General features: G+C 43.7%; 1 protein-coding gene across 21 annotated transcripts in view; it reads left to right on the top strand.

Annotated features, from left to right (window-relative positions):
- LOC139382795 (E3 ubiquitin-protein ligase TRIP12) overlaps positions 1-18,150 on the top strand; it is a 53,819-nt gene that overhangs the window by 17,903 nt on the left and 17,766 nt on the right. For 6 of the 21 annotated variants that reach the window (XM_071126985.1, XM_071126987.1, XM_071127000.1 and 3 more), the window contains 17 exons: positions 4,451-4,603; positions 5,394-5,477; positions 6,101-6,196; positions 6,539-6,690; positions 6,785-6,820; positions 7,064-7,159; positions 7,441-7,533; positions 13,105-13,266; positions 13,400-13,468; positions 13,593-13,758; positions 13,966-14,083; positions 14,251-14,407; positions 14,628-14,781; positions 16,185-16,413; positions 16,549-16,667; positions 16,979-17,183; positions 17,297-17,397. In XM_071126985.1, the coding sequence (XP_070983086.1) occupies positions 4,451-4,603; positions 5,394-5,477; positions 6,101-6,196; positions 6,539-6,690; positions 6,785-6,820; positions 7,064-7,159; positions 7,441-7,533; positions 13,105-13,266; positions 13,400-13,468; positions 13,593-13,758; positions 13,966-14,083; positions 14,251-14,407; positions 14,628-14,781; positions 16,185-16,413; positions 16,549-16,667; positions 16,979-17,183; positions 17,297-17,397 (2,190 nt within the window). The remainder of the gene's footprint in view (positions 1-4,450; positions 4,604-5,393; positions 5,478-6,100; positions 6,197-6,538; positions 6,691-6,784; positions 6,821-7,063; positions 7,160-7,440; positions 7,534-13,104; positions 13,267-13,399; positions 13,469-13,592; positions 13,759-13,965; positions 14,084-14,250; positions 14,408-14,627; positions 14,782-16,184; positions 16,414-16,548; positions 16,668-16,978; positions 17,184-17,296; positions 17,398-18,150) is intronic. The other 15 variants (XM_071126992.1, XM_071126993.1, XM_071127004.1 and 12 more) reach the window with 6 other exon arrangements.

Genomic DNA, 18,150 nt, shown 5'->3' on the forward strand with positions numbered 1-18,150 from the left:
AAATACACTGGTAGTTTTCCTTCCAAAACCCCACTTTATGGAATTAAGTTAATTTTTTTTCACAATTTCTGTGGTCACATAAGACGAGTCGACAACTTTGTTTTGGTATGCGTTAACAGAATATATCACTTTTTAAAATTTATATTTTCCCCTGGACTGTTACGACATTCAGGAACGTAAACATGCTCGTTGTGGTTACCTGCATGTCTGCTCGCTTGTATTTGAACATTAGGGCTGCACGTTTTGGGGAATATTCAGTGGTGGAAACTTTCCATGGGAATTAATGGAAACATATGCAAATGAATATTAATACCATTTAAAAAAAAAAAAAATTGTTGCATTGGGCATTGACCATATCATGTGGAGACAAACATAAGGTAAAAAGTTTATCATAAGTAGACATAATTGCAAATTATGAAATCCCTCCAATTGAAATGTAAAAAACAATTTAGTTACAAATGTAACTTTGACCTGTCTGGCACCAGTGGGACGGTAGCGTCCCACCTCGACAACAGCAAGTGAAATTGCAGGGTGCCAAATTCAAAACAGAAATCCCATAATTAAAATTCCTCAAACATAAAAGTATTATACACCATTTTAAAGATAAACTTATTGTAAATCCAACCACATCTTGATTTCAAAAAGGGTTGTTTGGTCAGCGCCTAGTCACGGAAATCCATACAGCCATTTTCCAGCCAAGGAGATGGCTCACAAAAGTCAGAAATAACAGTTTAAATTAATCACTTACCTTTGATCTTCATCAGATGGCTCTCACAGGACTTCATGTTACACAAATGTGTGTTTTGTTCGATAAAGTTCATCTTTATGTCCAAAAACCTCATTTGAAATTGGTGCGTTATGTTCAGAAATGCATTGTCTAAAACAAACATCCGGTGAAAGTGCAGAGAGCCACATCAAATTACAGAAATACTCATCATAAACATTGATTAAAGATACAAGTGTTAATCGTTTGATTAAAGAAACTTCTCCTTAATGCAACCGCTGTCAGATTTCAAAAATACTTTACGGCGAAAGCGCACTTTGCGATTATGTTAGGTCAGCGCCTAGCCACAGAACCATACAGCCATTTTCCAACCAAGGAGAGGTGTCAGAAATAGCGTTAAAATTAATCGCTTACCTTTGATCTTCATCTGGTGGCACTCCATGTTAGACAAATGTTCGATAATGTCCCTCTTTATGTCCAAAAAAACTCAGTTTTGTTGGTGCCTTTAGATCAGTAATCCAAAGGCACAATGCGTGCTCACAACATCCAGACGAAAAGTTTTTAAAAGTACAATAAAAGTTTGTAGAAACATGTCAAACAATGTTTAAAATCAATCCTCATGTTGTTTTTGTCATAAATGATCAATATTTCAACCGGACAAAAGCTTTGTCAATAGAAAAGGAGAACCGTGAAAGGTGTGCTCCCGATCACGCACTTGGCTCATGTCTGGAAATTTCCACTGTCCACTCATCGAGTAAAAGCCTGAAACAATGCCTAAAGACTGGCCACATGTAGAGGAAGCCATAGTGAACTGGGTCCTAAGTTTTTGTAAGGGTAGATAGGCTTTCAATAGAAAAACAGCCTTTCAAAATAATAGTACTTCCTGGTTGGATTTTCCTCAGGTTTTCACCTGCCATATCAGTTCTGTTATACTCAGACATTATTTCAACAGTTTTGGGAGCTTGAATGTTTTCTATCCAAATCTACTAATTATATGCATATCCCCTCTTATGGGCCTGAGTAACAGGCAGTTTAATTTGGGCAGGCTTTTCATCCGGAGGTGAAAATACTGCCCCTACCCAAGAGGTTTATTAAGAGTTGACTCTTCAAGTGGGATGATTTCAAAGAACAACAAAAGGGGAATATTGACTGATCCCCAATGATCATCACATCTCCCAAAAATATTTTCAACATACATCTGTGGAATGGTAGTCTAGAAACTAAAGCTTTGGATGTCTTCCTCTCAGGCTTCCATGTCTTCTCCCTGGACCTCAATGTCCACTTCTTAAACATCAGACTCTGAGGACTCATCTTCACTGTCACTTTCCAACCTGGTTGAGGATGGCTTGTTGTCAGGCTCAAAAAGTCTCAAATTTCCCCGGGTGGCCACCAATTTTTCAACCCTTGTATTGGTCAGCCTGTTGTGTGCTTTGGTGTGTGTGTTCCTAGACAAGGACCAGTTGCGCTCTGAAGTGGCTGATGTTGGTTGGATTTGGAGGATGATGGAGGCAACAGGGGAAGAGCCTCAGATCCACAAAGTTCCTTCCATCAAGTGGCTGATAAGATGCTGGCACGACTGCCATATTGCATCTCCATCCCAAAGCCCTTGCTTGGATGTGTACTTCGCCAGACTGCCAAAAACCTTGCCCTCATCCAGGCCAAGGTGGCGAGACATGGTGATGCCACCATAGGCCTTGTTGATTTCTGCACCAGACAGGATGCTCTTGCCAGCATACTTGGGGTCCAACATGTATGTTGAGGTGTGTATGGGCTTCGGGCAGAAGTCTTCACGCTTTTTGGTGCATTTCAGAACTGCAGTTTCCTCTGCCTGGAGCAACCGTGAAGTGGGCAGGACAGTACGGATTTCTTCTCTTACATCTACAAGCAGAGTCTGAACATCAGACAGGATGGCATTATCTCCCTCAATCTGTGCATTGGCTACTGCTCTAGGTTTCAGGAGTTTCAGGCTGCTTACCACTCGCTCCCAAAATACATAATGCAGGAGGATCCTCTTGATGGGGCTGTCCATATCGGCAGACTGTGTATATACCGCCGTTTCTGGGAGACTCCTTCCCCTCCAGGAGACTGACAAACATGACAACACCACCCCAATGGGTGTGGCTGGGCCAGCTTCAATGTAGTGCTCTTATTCTTCTCACTTTGCTTGGTGAGGTAGGTTGCTGCTTTAACTTGATGACCCTTCACATACCTAACCATTTCCTGCTCTCTTGTAGAGTCTATCCATTGTTTTCAGCGCAATGATGTCCTTGGAGCAGATTCAATGCATGAGCAGCAGAGCCAATGGGTGTGATGTGAGGGTAGGACTCCTCCACTTTAGACCAAGCAGCTTTCATGTTTGCAGCATTGTCTGTCACCAGTGCAAATACTTTCTGTGGTCCAAGGTCATAGATGACTGCCTTCAGCTCATCTGCAATGTAGAGACCGGTGTGTCTGTTGTCCCTTGTGTCTAGGCTCTTGTATAATACTGGTTGAGGGGTGGCGATTATGTAGTTTTTTTCCTTGCCCACCAACATTTGATCACCCGTCAGAGATGATTGCAATAGTCTGCTTTCTCTATGGCTTTCTTGACCTTCACTTAAACTCTGCATCCAGCAAATTAGTAGATGTTGGGCAAAGAGCATTCAGAAATCTGTTCCAATGCGCCTGCGCGCATCAGAGGTGAACCAGTTGCAAACACAGCTTGAGCAAGACATTCATCAGCATTTCTCGGACTACGTTCCTCCATTCAGTCAAAAAAACAATTCTGATTCCAGGATTGCCATGAGCTGTTGCTATCTATAAGGTGTCTGATTCATCATTTTCACCTTGAATAGAAGTAGAGGACAGAGTGAGCGTTGAGGGAACTTTATGCACTTGGCCAAATAATTCTGCATCTTTGTGGCATTCTTCACAAATGATTTGGCACAGTATTTGCAAATGTACACATTTTCCTTCTACATTAGCTGCAGTGAAATGTCTCCACACATCAGATAGCATTTTCCTGTAAAGTTGAGAAAACAATAAAATTCTATGTACAGATAAAAAGTTAAGCAGTTATATTAAACAACTTCTTTGTAAGGTGTTTTAAAATGAAACATTTGTTAGCAGGCTCACGCAAGCTAAAACCCACATGGTAGCAAAAACTAACTAGCAGAAATTGTTAATAAGTTAGAAATGATTTAAGCACACTTTGCTGTAGGTTACTATTTACTAGCTAACAAAAAAATCATGTCATATAAAATATATTGACCCCACCCAGTATTGTAATCAAAACTTACCAGAAAGCATGTAGTTCTTGGCTCAGACAGTGTAGTAGTGTGGGCTCAATAGCATCTCATTGGTGTGCAAGATCTTGAGAATCAGCTGTACATGTGATGGAAGAATGCACTGTGCATGCAGAGGGTTGCAATTCCATTGAATTGGGGATAGTTTAACCAAAATATGCCACACAGCCTATAATTGCCTTGTGTATCCCACAAAGAAGGTTCACTGTTGTAAGCTAATTATTTTTTTTAATGAATTTAAGCAAAATTCACAAAAAATTTCCAACCCTTTGCAACTCTCTAGTAAACTTATGTTCACATTGTGAAAGAGTAAGTGTGAGTCAGTGGTTCCTTATGACCAGGAATGTCAGTTGTGTGCTGTCTTGTTTGACCGTGGGCTCTGTGATCTAGTTGTTTGCTGCGCCGTCACTCACTGTCCCCCTCTGCCTTTTTCTCCCCCCCTGTCTGTGCAGTCGGCGAGGCTCAGGCCTGGGCAAGCGCGGGGCAGCCGACGCTCGCCGACAAGAGAAGATGGCCGACTCGGACAACAACCAGGACGGGGCCAACTCCTCGGCCGCCCGCACCGACGAGGCCCCGCAGGGGGCTTCAGGTACAGGTACCTACTGCTGCTAGGGCACAGAGTTTTTCCTTCTCAGCTCGCGTGGTCAGGCAAAACTCAGTGGTACATGACCTGCTTGTGGTAGAGATTCTCTCCCCATGGCCCTTTCGTGGCTCAAAACATTTGGACTATCCAAAGAATTTCTGGTATGTGTTTGGTTTAAAAGCATAGGAACCAGCCAAAGCTTGGTGTAGCCTCTGCTTGGTTTGTGTGCATCTATACTAAAATATCATTGACTTTATTACTAGCCCTGCCTGGGTTTATATAACCCTTTAAATCAAATCAAATTTTATTGGTCACATACACATGGTTAGCAGATTGCGAGTGTAACGAAATGCTTGTGCTTATGTTTTTGACAGTGCAGCAATGTCTAACAATTCCACAGCTACCTATTACACACATCTAAGTAAAGGAATGGAATAATAATATATAAATATATGGATGAGGACTGAGCAGCGTAGACCAGATGCAATAATGGTATAATTTACAGTATATGCATATGAGATGAGTAATGCAAGATATGTAAACATTATTAAAGTGGCATTTTAAGTGACTAGTGATCCATTTGTTAAAGTGGCCAGTGATTTCAAGTCTGTGGGCAGCAGCGCCTCTGTGTTAGTGATGGCTGTTTAACACTGATGGCCTTGATATAGAAGCTGTTATTCTTTCTCTCGGTCCCAGCATTGATGCACCTGTACTGACCTGGCCTACCTTATGAGAGAAATCGGTTGTCATTCTGATAATGAAAATAGTGGTGTAACAGTTATTTCTTTCTCTCTCTCTCCAGCTTCTAGTTCAGTGGCCGGAGCTGTAGGGATGACCACATCCGGTGAGAGTGAGTCCGATGACTCTGAAATGGGCAGACTCCAAGGTACGATGATCACAGCTTTCCTTAGATACAGGTTCCAGGGGCCTCCTGAGTGGCGCAGTATTTTAAGGTACTGCATCGCAGTTGCTTGCTGTGCCACTAGAGCCTGTTTCAAGTTCAGGCTCTATCGCTGCTGGCCGCGACCGGGAGACCCATGGGTCGGCGCACAATTGGCCCAGCGTCGTCCGGGTTAGGGGAGGTTTTGGACAGCAAAATGTCCCATCGCGCTCTAGCGCCTCCTGTGGCGGGCTGGACACATGCCCGCTGACACGGTCACCAGGTGTACAGTGTTTCCTCCGACACATTGGTGTGGCTAATTTCCGGGTTAAGCAGGCATTGTGTCAACAAGCAGTGTAGCTTGGTTGGGTCGTGTTTCGGAGGACGCATGCCTCTCGACCTTCGCCTCTCCCAAGTCCGTACGAGAGTTAGTCTTGTCTCATCGCTGCAACTACCAATTGGATACCATGAATTTTGGGAGAAAAGGGGGTGGAAGTTTTAAAAAACATACATGCATACATACACAAATTGATACAGGTGCCAATGTTCCTGTCTAAGTTCCCTGTCAGCCCCTGTTGGTGTTGCTGGGTCTTTGGTTGTTGTTTAACCTGGCTGTTTTCTCCTCACAGCCCTGTTGGAGGCCAGGGGTCTACCCCCACACCTCTTTGGGCCCCTGGGACCCCGTATGTCCCAGCTGTTTCACAGAACCATAGGCAGTGGAGCCAGTAAGTACTACACTTTGTCTGTGTCCAGAATGCATTTAATTACCACTTAACTGTGAGCAAGATGTTTATATTCTCAGGGGAGGTGTTGAGTTCACTTATGTCTCTTTATTCTTCTAACCCGCTATTGACTCAACTGTAATCCAAGTGTATGCTCACTGCACTCCTGGCAGGTCCCATGTTAAAAAAGTTTCTCAGGGGAGTGCTGATCTAGGGTCTGATCCCCTCGCCATATAATCTTATTCAGTTTGATCTTAAAGGCTAAACTGATCCTATATCAGCACGTGAATACTGGCCCTGCTGTTCAGTCTACTCTGACCTGCTTTATCCCTCTTCTCCTCCCAGGCTCCAAAGCTCAGCAGCTGCTGCAGGGCCTGCAGGCCACCGGTGACGAGTCCCAGCAGCTCCAGGCCGCCATCGAGATGTGCCAGCTGCTGGTGATGGGCAACGAGGAGACGCTAGGAGGCTTCCCTGTGAAGAGCGTGGTGCCCGCTCTGGTGAGTCACTCAATTATTTGTCCACCTTTTTGTCTTAAGTCATTTTACACGGTCTTGATTTGATTGGAGTCTCTTATTCCCCTCTTCCTCACAGATCACATTGTTGCAGATGGAGCATAATTTTGACATTGTGAGTATCCTAAGCTTCTATCCTTGGGGGGGCAGTGATATTTGATTTTCACCATGACATTAGGCCTACATTGCAGGTGCTGAAATGTTTCGCAGAGAATGTGCAACACTGCACCCTGTCTCCTAGTTACATTTGGTTGCAAAAAACTATACCTGAGCAGTGTTAACTGTATGGTTCCAGCCAACATGGTTGCTTTGTGGTTATTCTTGTGAAAACTGTATCTTAACCCGTGACTCTGCTCAGATGAACCACGCCTCCCGTGCTCTCACTTACATGATGGAGGCGCTGCCTCGGTCCTCTGCTGTGGTCGTGGACGCCATCCCTGTCTTCCTGGAAAAGGTAGGATGACCCCCTCTGCTCAGGTTCAGTAGGCACTAAACACACGCTTTGAAACTGAAACATTCTCATAAAATTTTAAGTACTACCTATTCCTTTGAAAACATGTCTCACCAGTTCATGCCTTCTGAATGCACCCCAAGTATTTCTAACCCACACGTTGTTCTTCTCTTGTCTTCCATTTCTGTCATTCTCTCATGTGGTTGTTCCGTCTTCATTCAAATGCGGTCATAAACCGGTGGTGGCTATGCTAATGGATCTATCTCTCTCCTCTTTGCCTGCAGCTTCAGGTGATCCAATTCATTGATGTGGCAGAGCAGGCCCTGACTGCCTTGGAGATGTTGTCAAGGCGTCACAGCAAAGCCATCCTGCAGGCTGTAAGTGTTTCTCCCTCTGTCTCCCACCTGTGGCTCAGCTCTGCCTCTCTCTCTCTCTCTCTCTCTCTCTCTCTCTCTCATGTCATCTCTGCTCCCTACACGGGTCTCATTGGCTCACCTTAAAATAAGTGTTAACGGTGGTGGCTGTAAGATAGCTGTGCAACAGGTTTTCCGTTAGCCGGAAATAGGCGGCTTTTGTGGGGGGGGGGGTCGATAAATGAAACTTTTGCCTGCCAAAAAGACCTGGAGTAAAAAAATCCACTTGCAAAATAATGCTTTTTATTAATTGATTGAAATATCAGTCGATTGAAATACAGTCGACTTATGCTTATCAGTCTAAAGGTTAATTACATATTTGTTATTATTAAATTGGCCTGTGTATTTATTAGTCATGTATCTTGTTTATCCAACACAACTATCACCGCGTACAGTCTATTTTGAGCAGGATTTCACCTGCAGCTCCTCAGCTGGTTGCTGCTGGAATAAAACAAGCTTTTATAAACCCTATTTGCAACAATTCTAAATGCAATCGCGTGTTAACAGTTTTGGTGCACGATTTTAAAACAAGCTGTTTTTATTAACTTGTAATTGAAGCGCACCTCCCATTCAAGTGCAGGCAACAGCCTATCAGCTCTTCACATACAGTGGGGCAAAAAAGTATTTAGTCAGCCACCAATTGTGCAAGTTCTTCCACTTAAAAAGATGAGGCCTGTAATTTTCATCATAGGTACACTTCAACTATGACAGACAAAATGAGAAAAAAAATCCAGAAAATCACATTGTATGATTTTTAATGAATTTATTTGCAAATTATGGTGGAAAATAAGTATTTGGTCAATAACAAAAGTTTATCTCAATACTTTGTTATATACCCTTTGTTGGCAATGACAGAGGTCAAACGTTTTCTGTAAGTCTCCACAAGGTTTTCACACACTGTTGCTGGTATTTTGGCCCATTCCTCCATGCAGATCTCCTCTAGAGCAGTGATGTTTTGGGGCTGTTGCTGGGCAACACAGACTTTCAACTCCCTCCAAAGATTTTCTATGGGGTTGAGATCTGGAGACTGGCTAGGCCACTCCAGGACCTTGAAATGCTTCTTGTGAAGCCACTCCTTCATTGCCCGGGCGGTGTGTTTGGGATCATTGTCATGCTGAAAGACGCAGCCACGTTTCATCTTCAATGCCCTTGCTGATGGAGGGAGGTTTTCACTCAAAATCTCACGATACATGGCCCCGTTCATTCTTTCCTTTACACGGATCAGTCGTCCTGGTCCCTTTGCAGAAAAACAGCTCCAAAGCATGATGTTTCCACCCCATGCTTCACAGTAGGTATGGTGTTCTTTGGATGCAACTCAGCATTCTTTGTCCTCCAAACACAACAAGTTGAGTTTTTACCAAAAAGTTATATTTTGGTTTCATCTGACCATATGACATTCTTTCAATCTTCTTCTGGATCATCCAAATGCTCTCTAGCAAACTTCAGACGGGCCTGGACATGTACTGGCTTAAGCAGGGATACACGTCTGGCACTGCAGGAGGCTTTGTTACTTTGGTCCCAGCTCTCTGTAGGTCATTCACTAGGTGTGGTTCTGGGATTTTTGCTCACCGTTCTTGTTATCATTTTGACCCCACGGGGTGAGATCTTGCGTGGAGCCCCGGATCGAGGGAGATTATCAGTGGTCTTGTATGTCTTCCATTTCCTAATAATTGCTCCCACAGTTGATTTCTTCAAACCAAGCTGCTTACCTATTGCAGATTCAGTCTTCCCAGCCTGGTGCAGGTCTACAATTTTTTTCTGGTGTCCTTTGACAGCTCTTTGGTCTTGGCCGTAGTGGAATTTGGAGTGTGACTGTTTGAGGTTGTGGACAGGTGTCTTTCATACTGATAACAAGTTCAAACAGGTGCCATTAATACAGGTAACGAGTGGAGGACAGAGGAGCCTCTTAACCTGTTGGTGTTAGGGGGCAGTATTTTCTTTTTTGGAAAAAAAACGTTCCTGTTTTAAACGGGATATTTTGTCAGGAAAAGATGCTAGAATATGCATATAATTGACAGCTTTCAATAGAAAACACTAACGTTTCCAAAACTGTAAAGATGTTGTCTGTGAGTATAACAGAACTGATGTTGCAAGCGAAAGCCTGAGAAAAATCCAATCCGGAGGTGCCCCAGGTTTTGAAAGCGCTGCGTTCCAATGACTCCCTGTATGGCTGTGAATGTACCATCAACGAGCTTACGCTTTCTACGTATTCCACAAGGTGTCTACAGCATTGTGACGTAGTGTTATTCATTTCTGTTGAAGAATAGCCGTATGGGGGCACATTGCGTAAGTGGTCACATGGTGGCTCCGAGAGAGATTCTTGCGTAAAGTGCAGAGGTAGCCAATCGGTCCTAGAGAAAAAGGAATTGTCCCGATGGATATATTATCGGATAGATATAAGAAACACCTTGAGGATGGATTCTAAACAACGTTTGCCATGTTTCTGTCAATATTATGGGGTGATTAACGAAAGGCTAAGCTGTGTTCCAATATATTTCACTTTTGATTTTCATGAATACAAATCTTTTTTAGGAAGATTTGTCCGTTCCGTTATGCTAATTAGTGTAAGATGATGAAAACAGTCCCGTTCACGGGATGGGTTGTCACTAGAGCTTAAAGAAGAAGTTACAGGTCTGTGAGAGCCAGAAATCTTGCTTGTTTGTAGGTGACCAAATACTTATTTTCCACCATAATTTGCAAATGAATTCATTAAAAATCCTACAATGTGATTTTCTGGATTTTTTTTCCTCATTTTGTTTGTCTTTGTTGAAGTGTACCTATGATGAAAATTACAGGCCTCTCATCTTTTTAAGTGGGAGAACTTGCACAATTGGTGGCTGACTAAATACTTCTTTGCCCCACTGTACCACTTTACAATGTGAGCTAGAGGCAGTATGTTTTTTGAAATTATTTGAATCCTGTATGTTTTTATTTAATGAGACATGGCTTACCTTGCTTCAAAGTAGCCTTTTGTCAAAATCTGACCATGGAGGCAATTATTTTCTATAGACATCATAGGTGGTGGGTGAGTTTCAAGTTTGGGAAGTTTGTGTCGTACCATTTCTACTGTTCTGCATGCCAGTTATGTTCATATGCGCATTTTCGTGGAACAGTCATTTAAAGTATTACGTTTTTGTTTCTCAATTATTGTCACGTGGTTACTCATAAAAAATCTGAATGAATCATTTAAGAAGTCAAATAATGCGACTAAGGCTCTACCTTATGAACACATTGACTACCACGTGATCCGTCGACAGCTAAAGAACTAGAAATAGCCTAAAGGCCAATGCAGCAGTAGGCCTATAACTTCCATTGATCTTTCACACTGGGGATTGGTGATTATCGAAGGGGAGATTGTTGGAAAGATTTTTCAAATAGCTTGCTGAGAGGAGAATGAGAATGGTAAATGACTAATACGTGCGTTTGGAAAGAAGTAGAATGTGCTCAACCAACATAAATGTCTAGACATCATTGGACAGGAAAGGGCACAATGCTCACTCACCATAAAAATAAATAAAAAATTTAAGAGAAGGTTAAAATATTGACATTTTGGCCTTCAATGGCATGCATTAACAGGAATGTATGTAACCAAATGACATAATGTAAATTAGATATGTCCTTCTGAGAAGCGTGGGGGTAGCCCTGATGGGTTATCCACCCAATGCATATGGGTCTAGTAAATTCTCAAATGGATGTTTAATTAAAATCATCCCGGTCACATTGTCCGGTGCCAGATCTTAACTTAACAGAAACCCTGTTGTGCAGTGATGCATAAATGTAGTAATTTAAATGTTGTGTATAGGGATGGAAAGATTAACGGAAGCCATTTTGATTTCAACAATTTGGTCAGAGATCCCTCAGTGTTGAAGGCCAACTCTGTGTTTGTATGAATAAGAATATCGCTTTACCCTAGGGTAGGGGGCAGCATTCGGAATTTTGGATGAAAAGCGTGCCCAAATTAAATTGCCTGCTACTCAGACCCAGAAGCTAGGATATGCATATCATTTGGATAGAAAATCCAGTGAAAGTGCAGGGCACCAAATTCAAACAGCAATCTCAATTAAAATTCCTCAAACATACAAGTATTATACACAATCTTAAAGATAAACTTCTTGTAAATCCAACCACAGTGTCCGCTTTCTAAAAGGCTTTACGACGAAAGCATACCATGCGATTATGTTAGGTCAGCACCTAGTCAAAAACGCAGCCATTTTTCCAGCCAAAGAGAGGAGTCACAAAAAGCAGAAATATATCAAATGAATCACTAACCTTTGATCTTCATCAGATGACTCATAGGACTTCATGTTACACAATACATGTATGTTTTGTTCAATAAAGTTCATATTTATATCCAAAATCTGTTTACATTGGCGCGCAATGTTCAGTAATGTTTTGCTTCCAAAACATCCGGTGATTTTGCAGAGAGCCTCGTCAATTTACAGAAATATTCATCATAAATGTTAATGGAAATACCAGTGTTATACATGGAATCTCCTTAATGCAACCGCTGTCAGATTTCAAAAAAGCTTTACTGAAAAAGCACACCATGCAATAATCTGAGTACAGCGCTCAGACACCAAAACAAGCCATACAGATACCCGCCATGTTGTGAAGTCAACAGAAGTCAGAAATGGCATTAGAAATATTCACTTACCTTTGATCTTCATCAGAATGCACTCCCAAGAATCCCAGTTCCACAATAAATGTTTGTTTTGTTTGATAAAGACCATAATTTATGTCCAAATACCTCCTTTTGTTAGCGCATTTAGTTCACAAATCCAAATTCATGAGGCGCAGGCATACTTAGTCCAGACAAAGTCCAAAAAGTTATATTACAGTTCGTAGAAACATGTCAAACGATGTATAGAATCAATCTTTAGGATGTTTTTAACAAATCTTCAATAATATTCCAACTGGACAATTCCTTTGTCTTTAGAAATGAAAAGGAATGCAGCTAGCTCTCACTGCTGCGCGCATGACTTAGCTCATGGCATTCTGCCAGACACCTGACTTAAACAGCTCTTATTCTCCCCCCTTCACAGTAGAAGCCTAAATAAAACAAGGTTAAGACTGTTGACATCTAGTGGAAGCCTTTTGAAGTGCAATCGGACCAAATTTCCACTGTATATTGGATAGGCAAACCTCAGATTTCCCACTTCCTGGTTGGATTTTCTCAGGTTTTTGCCTGCCATATGATTTATGTTATACTCAGACATCATTCAAACAGTTTTAGAAACTTCAGAGTGTTTTCTATCCAAAAATAATAATATGCGTATCTTAGCTTCTGGGCCTGAGTAGCAGGCAGTTTACTCTGGGCACCTTATTCATCCAAGCTACTCAATACTGCCCCCCATCCATAAGAAGTTAAGAAATTAAACGGAGTAGAATGAAAGCCATTTTTGTATTCACACATTTTGTGGGACCCCCTTCCTCCCTCCTGTCTCACTTTATTTTGTAAGATCTAAATCTGTCCCCATATGTGCCATCTATCCCTATCCTTGTGTATAACTGTGGGGTGTTTCTTGTGTCATGCAGGGTGGCCTGGCTGACTGTCTGCTGTACCTGGAGTTCTTTAGCATCAACGCCCAGAGGAACGCCCTGGCCATTGCCGCCAACTGCTGCCAGAGCATCACCCCTGACGAGTTCCACTTTGTCTCTGACTCTCTGCCACTGCTGACCCAGAGACTCACACACCAGGTACACACACGTTCACCTTTTACATGCTCTATGTTGCAGGTGAGGTTGGTGTTGTCTGTGGCATGTTACCTGTGAAAACGCGTCAGTTGTCTAATGTGGTTATCCCCCCCCCCCCCCCCCCCCCCACGTACAGGATAAGAAATCTGTCGAAAGTACTTGTCTCTGTTTTGCCAGACTGGTGGATAACTTTCAACACGAGGAGGTGAGTGAGGTGGTTCTACTTGACACATTTCTATGGCTCTAACATCTCTCACCCTCCCGAGCAGACCCATGATGATGTCATCACGATGACTGACCCTTGACCTCTGTATGGCCATTGTCCACAGAACCTGCTGCAGCAGGTGGCCTCGCGGGACCTGCTGACCAACATCCAACAGCTGCTGGTGGTCACCCCGCCTGTGCTCAGCTCGGGCATGTTCATTATGGTGGTGCGCATGTTCTCCCTCATGTGCTCCAACTGCCCCTGTCTGGCCGTGCAGCTCATGAAGCAGAGTGAGTGGCTCACAGACCGACACACACGCTTTCTATCTGTGCGTATTTACCCTTCTCACTTGAAAAAGCCTAACAATGCAGCTTACAAAATCTTGGGGAAGTGAAATATATAATGGCAGTCTAAATGCCTCCAAGGCTAAAGTCCTTGACTGTGTCTAAGCCAGTTGCCTGTGGAAAGAGTGTACTAGGGACGTTGTCTTTGTTCAGATATTGCAGAGACTCTGCGCTTCCTTCTGTGCGGCGCGGCCAACGGTAGCTGTCAGGAGCAGATTGACCTGGTGCCCCGGAGCCCACAGGAGCTCTATGAACTCACCTCACTCATCTGGTAAGGAAACCCCTCTGCTGCTGCTTTCAACGTTACAACAACATCTTCTGCCCCAATGGTGGACGTACATAAAGATGGCAGCCTCCATGCACTCACCACATGCCTTGTTTGCGAAGTTTACTGATGCACTTTGCTAACTGTCTTTTTGTTGTCTCCCCCACCACCAGCGAGCTGATGCCCTGCCTTCCTAGAGAGGGCATCTTTGCTGTGGACCTCATGCTGAAGAAGGGCAGTGCCCAGGCCACAGAGGGGGCCATCTGGCAGTGGAGGGACGACCGGGGCCTGTGGCACCCCTACAACCGCATCGACAGTCGCATCATTGAGGTAAAGAACAGACATGCTGCTCCGCTCCATTATTAGGGACTTTCTTTTCATCCAGACTTGGGGCCCAGAGTTTCTCTTCAGGTTGTCCGGGAAAACTCTTGGCCCTACCTATACTATAACAAAGTAGACCTTCTTCATATGTTGTGAGCTGTGTGAATCCCCTGTGTAGCCCAGTGTTACACTAACGTCTGGGGGTGTCTGGTTCTCTCTTCCTCTCCAGACGGCCCACCAGAACGGAGAGGACGAGATCAGCCTGTCCACCCTGGGCCGCGTCTACACTATTGACTTCAACTCTATGCAGCAGATAAACGAGGACACTGGCACAGCACGTGGTATCCAGAGGAAACCCAACCCCTTAGCCAACCCCACTACTGGTGAGAGACACTCCACCATTCTTTCTAGTGATAGACTGTCCCCAAACCGGTGTCAGTTGTATGCGTCTCGTGTCAGTTGATGTAGTATAATGCCCTGATTGGTTCTGAGACTAGCTCTATTCACCTACATTTTTAGCTTGGTCCCTGCCCCAAGTTATTGGTTCTTTGAACAAAGTAGTCCCATTGAGGAAAGATTATCTCTTTCCCAATGGAGAAATGCTCATGAGAGGCAGCTCTTAACTTCTTGACGCACCCATCCCGTTAGCGGGATCATTTTCATCAACACCCGCTGAATTGCAGCGCGCCAAATTCAAATTAAATTACTAAACATATTTAATTTTCATGAAATCACAAGTGCAATATAGCAAAACACAGCTTAGCTTGTTGTTAATCCACCTGGCGTGTCAGATTTCAATACAGCTTTTCGGCGAAAGCATAACAAGTATTTATGTAAGAACCTCTCTCTCAGTAGACAAATATTACAAACACCTAGCAGCCAAGTAGATTGATCACGAAAGTCAGAAAAGCAATAGATTAAATCGCTTACCTGTGATTATCTTCAGATGTTTTCACTCACGAGACTCTGTTCCACAATAAATGTTCCTTTTGTTCCATAAAGATTATTTTTATATCCAAAATACCTCCATTTGTTTGGCGCGTTATGTTCAGAAATCCACAGGCTCGAGCGGTCACGACATCGTAGATGAAAATTCCAAATAATATCCGTAATGTCCACAGAAACCTGTCAAACGTTTTTTATAATCAATCCTCAGGTTGTTTTTAAAATATATAATCGATAATATATCAACCGGGACTGTCGCTTTTTCAATAGGAGAGGGAGAGACAATGGCTGCCCCACTCTGTTGCGCAAGCAAAACTCATGTGAAAACCCAGCTATCCACTGACGCGATGTTATCTTTCTCGCTCATTTTACAAAAATAAAGCCTGAAACTGTCTTAAGACTGACACCTTGAGGAAGCGATAGGAAAAGGAATCTGGTTGAAATCCCTTTAAATGGAGCGAAGGCAGGCTATGGAACATGGAGCTTTCAAAATAGAAGCCACTTCCTTGTTTGGTTTTCATCAGGTTCTGTTATACTCACAGACAATATTTTGACAGTTTTGGAAACTTTTAGTGTTTTCTATCCTAATATGACAATTATATGCATATTCTAGTTTCTGGGCCTGAGAAATAGGCAGTTTCAAATGGGTAAGTTTTTTTTGCCAAAAATGAAAATCCTGCCCCCTACACTCAAGAAGTTAAAGCATCTCTTTGTAAACTTTTGTGAAATTGAACAGGCTACTTTGTTTTTATTCTGCACTAGCTGATGGAATCCAATTTCTCCTTTTTGAGTCAAAAGAACTATAAAATCTTACATGAGTGTTCCTCTGCCTGTCCCCCAGGGGGTCACCAGGAGGTGAGACGGGAGGATGCACGGGCCCAGCTGATGAAGGAGGACCCTGAGCTGGCCAAGTGCTTCATCAAGACCCTGTTCGGGGTGCTGTACGAGGTGTACAGCTCGTCGGCCGGCCCAGCCGTCAGACATAAGTGCCTCCGAGCCATCCTCAGGATCATCTTCTTCGCCGATGCCGAGCTCCTCAAGGACGTGCTGAGAAACCACGCTGTGTCCAGGTGAACTTTTGCTCTCAACCTTGGTGTGCTCTTGAGTCAAGATGTCTGCCTCCTTGGACAAAAAGCAATAGCCAGTACAGCATGTGTCTTTACACTACACCTGAACCTCAGTATTTGTCTTTTTCCTTCTCCCAGTCACATTGCCTCCATGCTGTCCAGCCAAGACCTGAAGATTGTAGTTGGCTCTCTGCAGATGGCCGAGATCCTCATGCAGAAGCTGCCCGACGTATTCAGTGTCTTCTTCAGAAGAGAAGGTAATGGATCCTGTCTGTGTCTCCTCCCCAGAGCAGCTGACCTGTAATGATCCAAAAAAACAGCTGAAACACAGCTCTTTTCTAGCACCAGGAGATGACCTGTTATGATGGATCCTCAACTGCTATTTGAGCTTCAATGTATTTTAGAAAAGTCAGAAAATTGATGTCACACCGTAATGTACCTTGTCATGGACCACAGAAGGCTGTTTATCCAGCTAAATGTCAGATTTTCCCTGATTTATTGAATCAAAATTCAGAGAATCGGGGTAAAGAGGATTTTCAATGTATTCCATCTGCCCTCCCCTGTCCAGGTGTTATGCACCAGGTGAAGAACCTGGCTGAGTCAGAGGCCTTCCTTACCAGTCCCCCAAAGGCGTGCACCAGCGGCACAGCTAGCCTGTGTACCACCACCATCAGCACTGCGACCACTACGGCGGCCTCCAACGCCACCCCAGACCTGGGCTCGCCTAGCTTCCAGCACAGCATGGACGACTCACTAGACCTCAGTCCACAGGGGTGAGAACACGAGTACTAAATACATTTGAATGTGCACGTATGATGGGTCAGATATACCACACAGAAGTAAACTCTCCTTCATAGAACAACATTAATCTGTTCCTCTCTCCTAGGCGGTTAAGTGATGTGCTGAAGAGAAAACGTCTGCCTAAGAGAGGGCCCAGAAGGCCCAAGTACTCTCCTCCCAGGGATGATGACAAAGTAGACAATCAGGGTAATTGTTATTGGAACTCTCCTACAATCTTTAAGACCGGATGCCAATGGTTCTCACAGGTGACACTAAAGCTAAGTGTCAATGATACATTTGTAGCACTAAAGGTAAAATTCCTTGACCAAAAGTATGTGGACACCTGAATATCTCATTCTAAAATCATGGGCGTTAATGTGGAGTTGGTCCCCCCTTTGCTCCTATAACAGCCTCTGCTCTTTTGGGAAGGCGTCCCGCTAGATGTTGGAACATAGCTGGGGGGACTAGCTTCCATTCAGCCACGAGCATTGGTGAGGTCGAGCACTGATGTTGGCCGATTAGGCCTGGCTCACATTCGGCGTTCCAATTCATCCCAAAGGTCTTTGATGGGGTTGATGTCAGGGCTCTGTGCAGGCCAGTCAAGTATTAACCTGTATGGACCTTGCTTTGTGCATGGGGGCATTGTCATGCTGAAACAGGAAAGGGCCTTCCACAAAGTTGGAAGAACAGAATCGTCTAGAATGTCATTGTATGCTGTAGCGTTAAGATTTCTATTTACTGGAGCTATGGGGCCTAGCCCGTACCAGGAAAAACAGGCCCCAGACCATTTCCTCCTCCACCAAGCTTTACAGTTGGCACTAGGCATTGGGGCAGGTAGTGTTCTCCTTGCATCCACCAAACCCAGATTGGTCCGTCACCCTGCCAGATGGTGAAGTGGGATTCATCACTCCAGAGAACGCATTTCCACTACTCCTGAATCTAATGGCGGCGAGCTTTACG

The sequence above is a fragment of the Oncorhynchus clarkii genome, chromosome 24 (assembly GCF_045791955.1).
Source record: "Oncorhynchus clarkii lewisi isolate Uvic-CL-2024 chromosome 24, UVic_Ocla_1.0, whole genome shotgun sequence".
Taxonomy (NCBI): domain Eukaryota; kingdom Metazoa; phylum Chordata; class Actinopteri; order Salmoniformes; family Salmonidae; genus Oncorhynchus; species Oncorhynchus clarkii.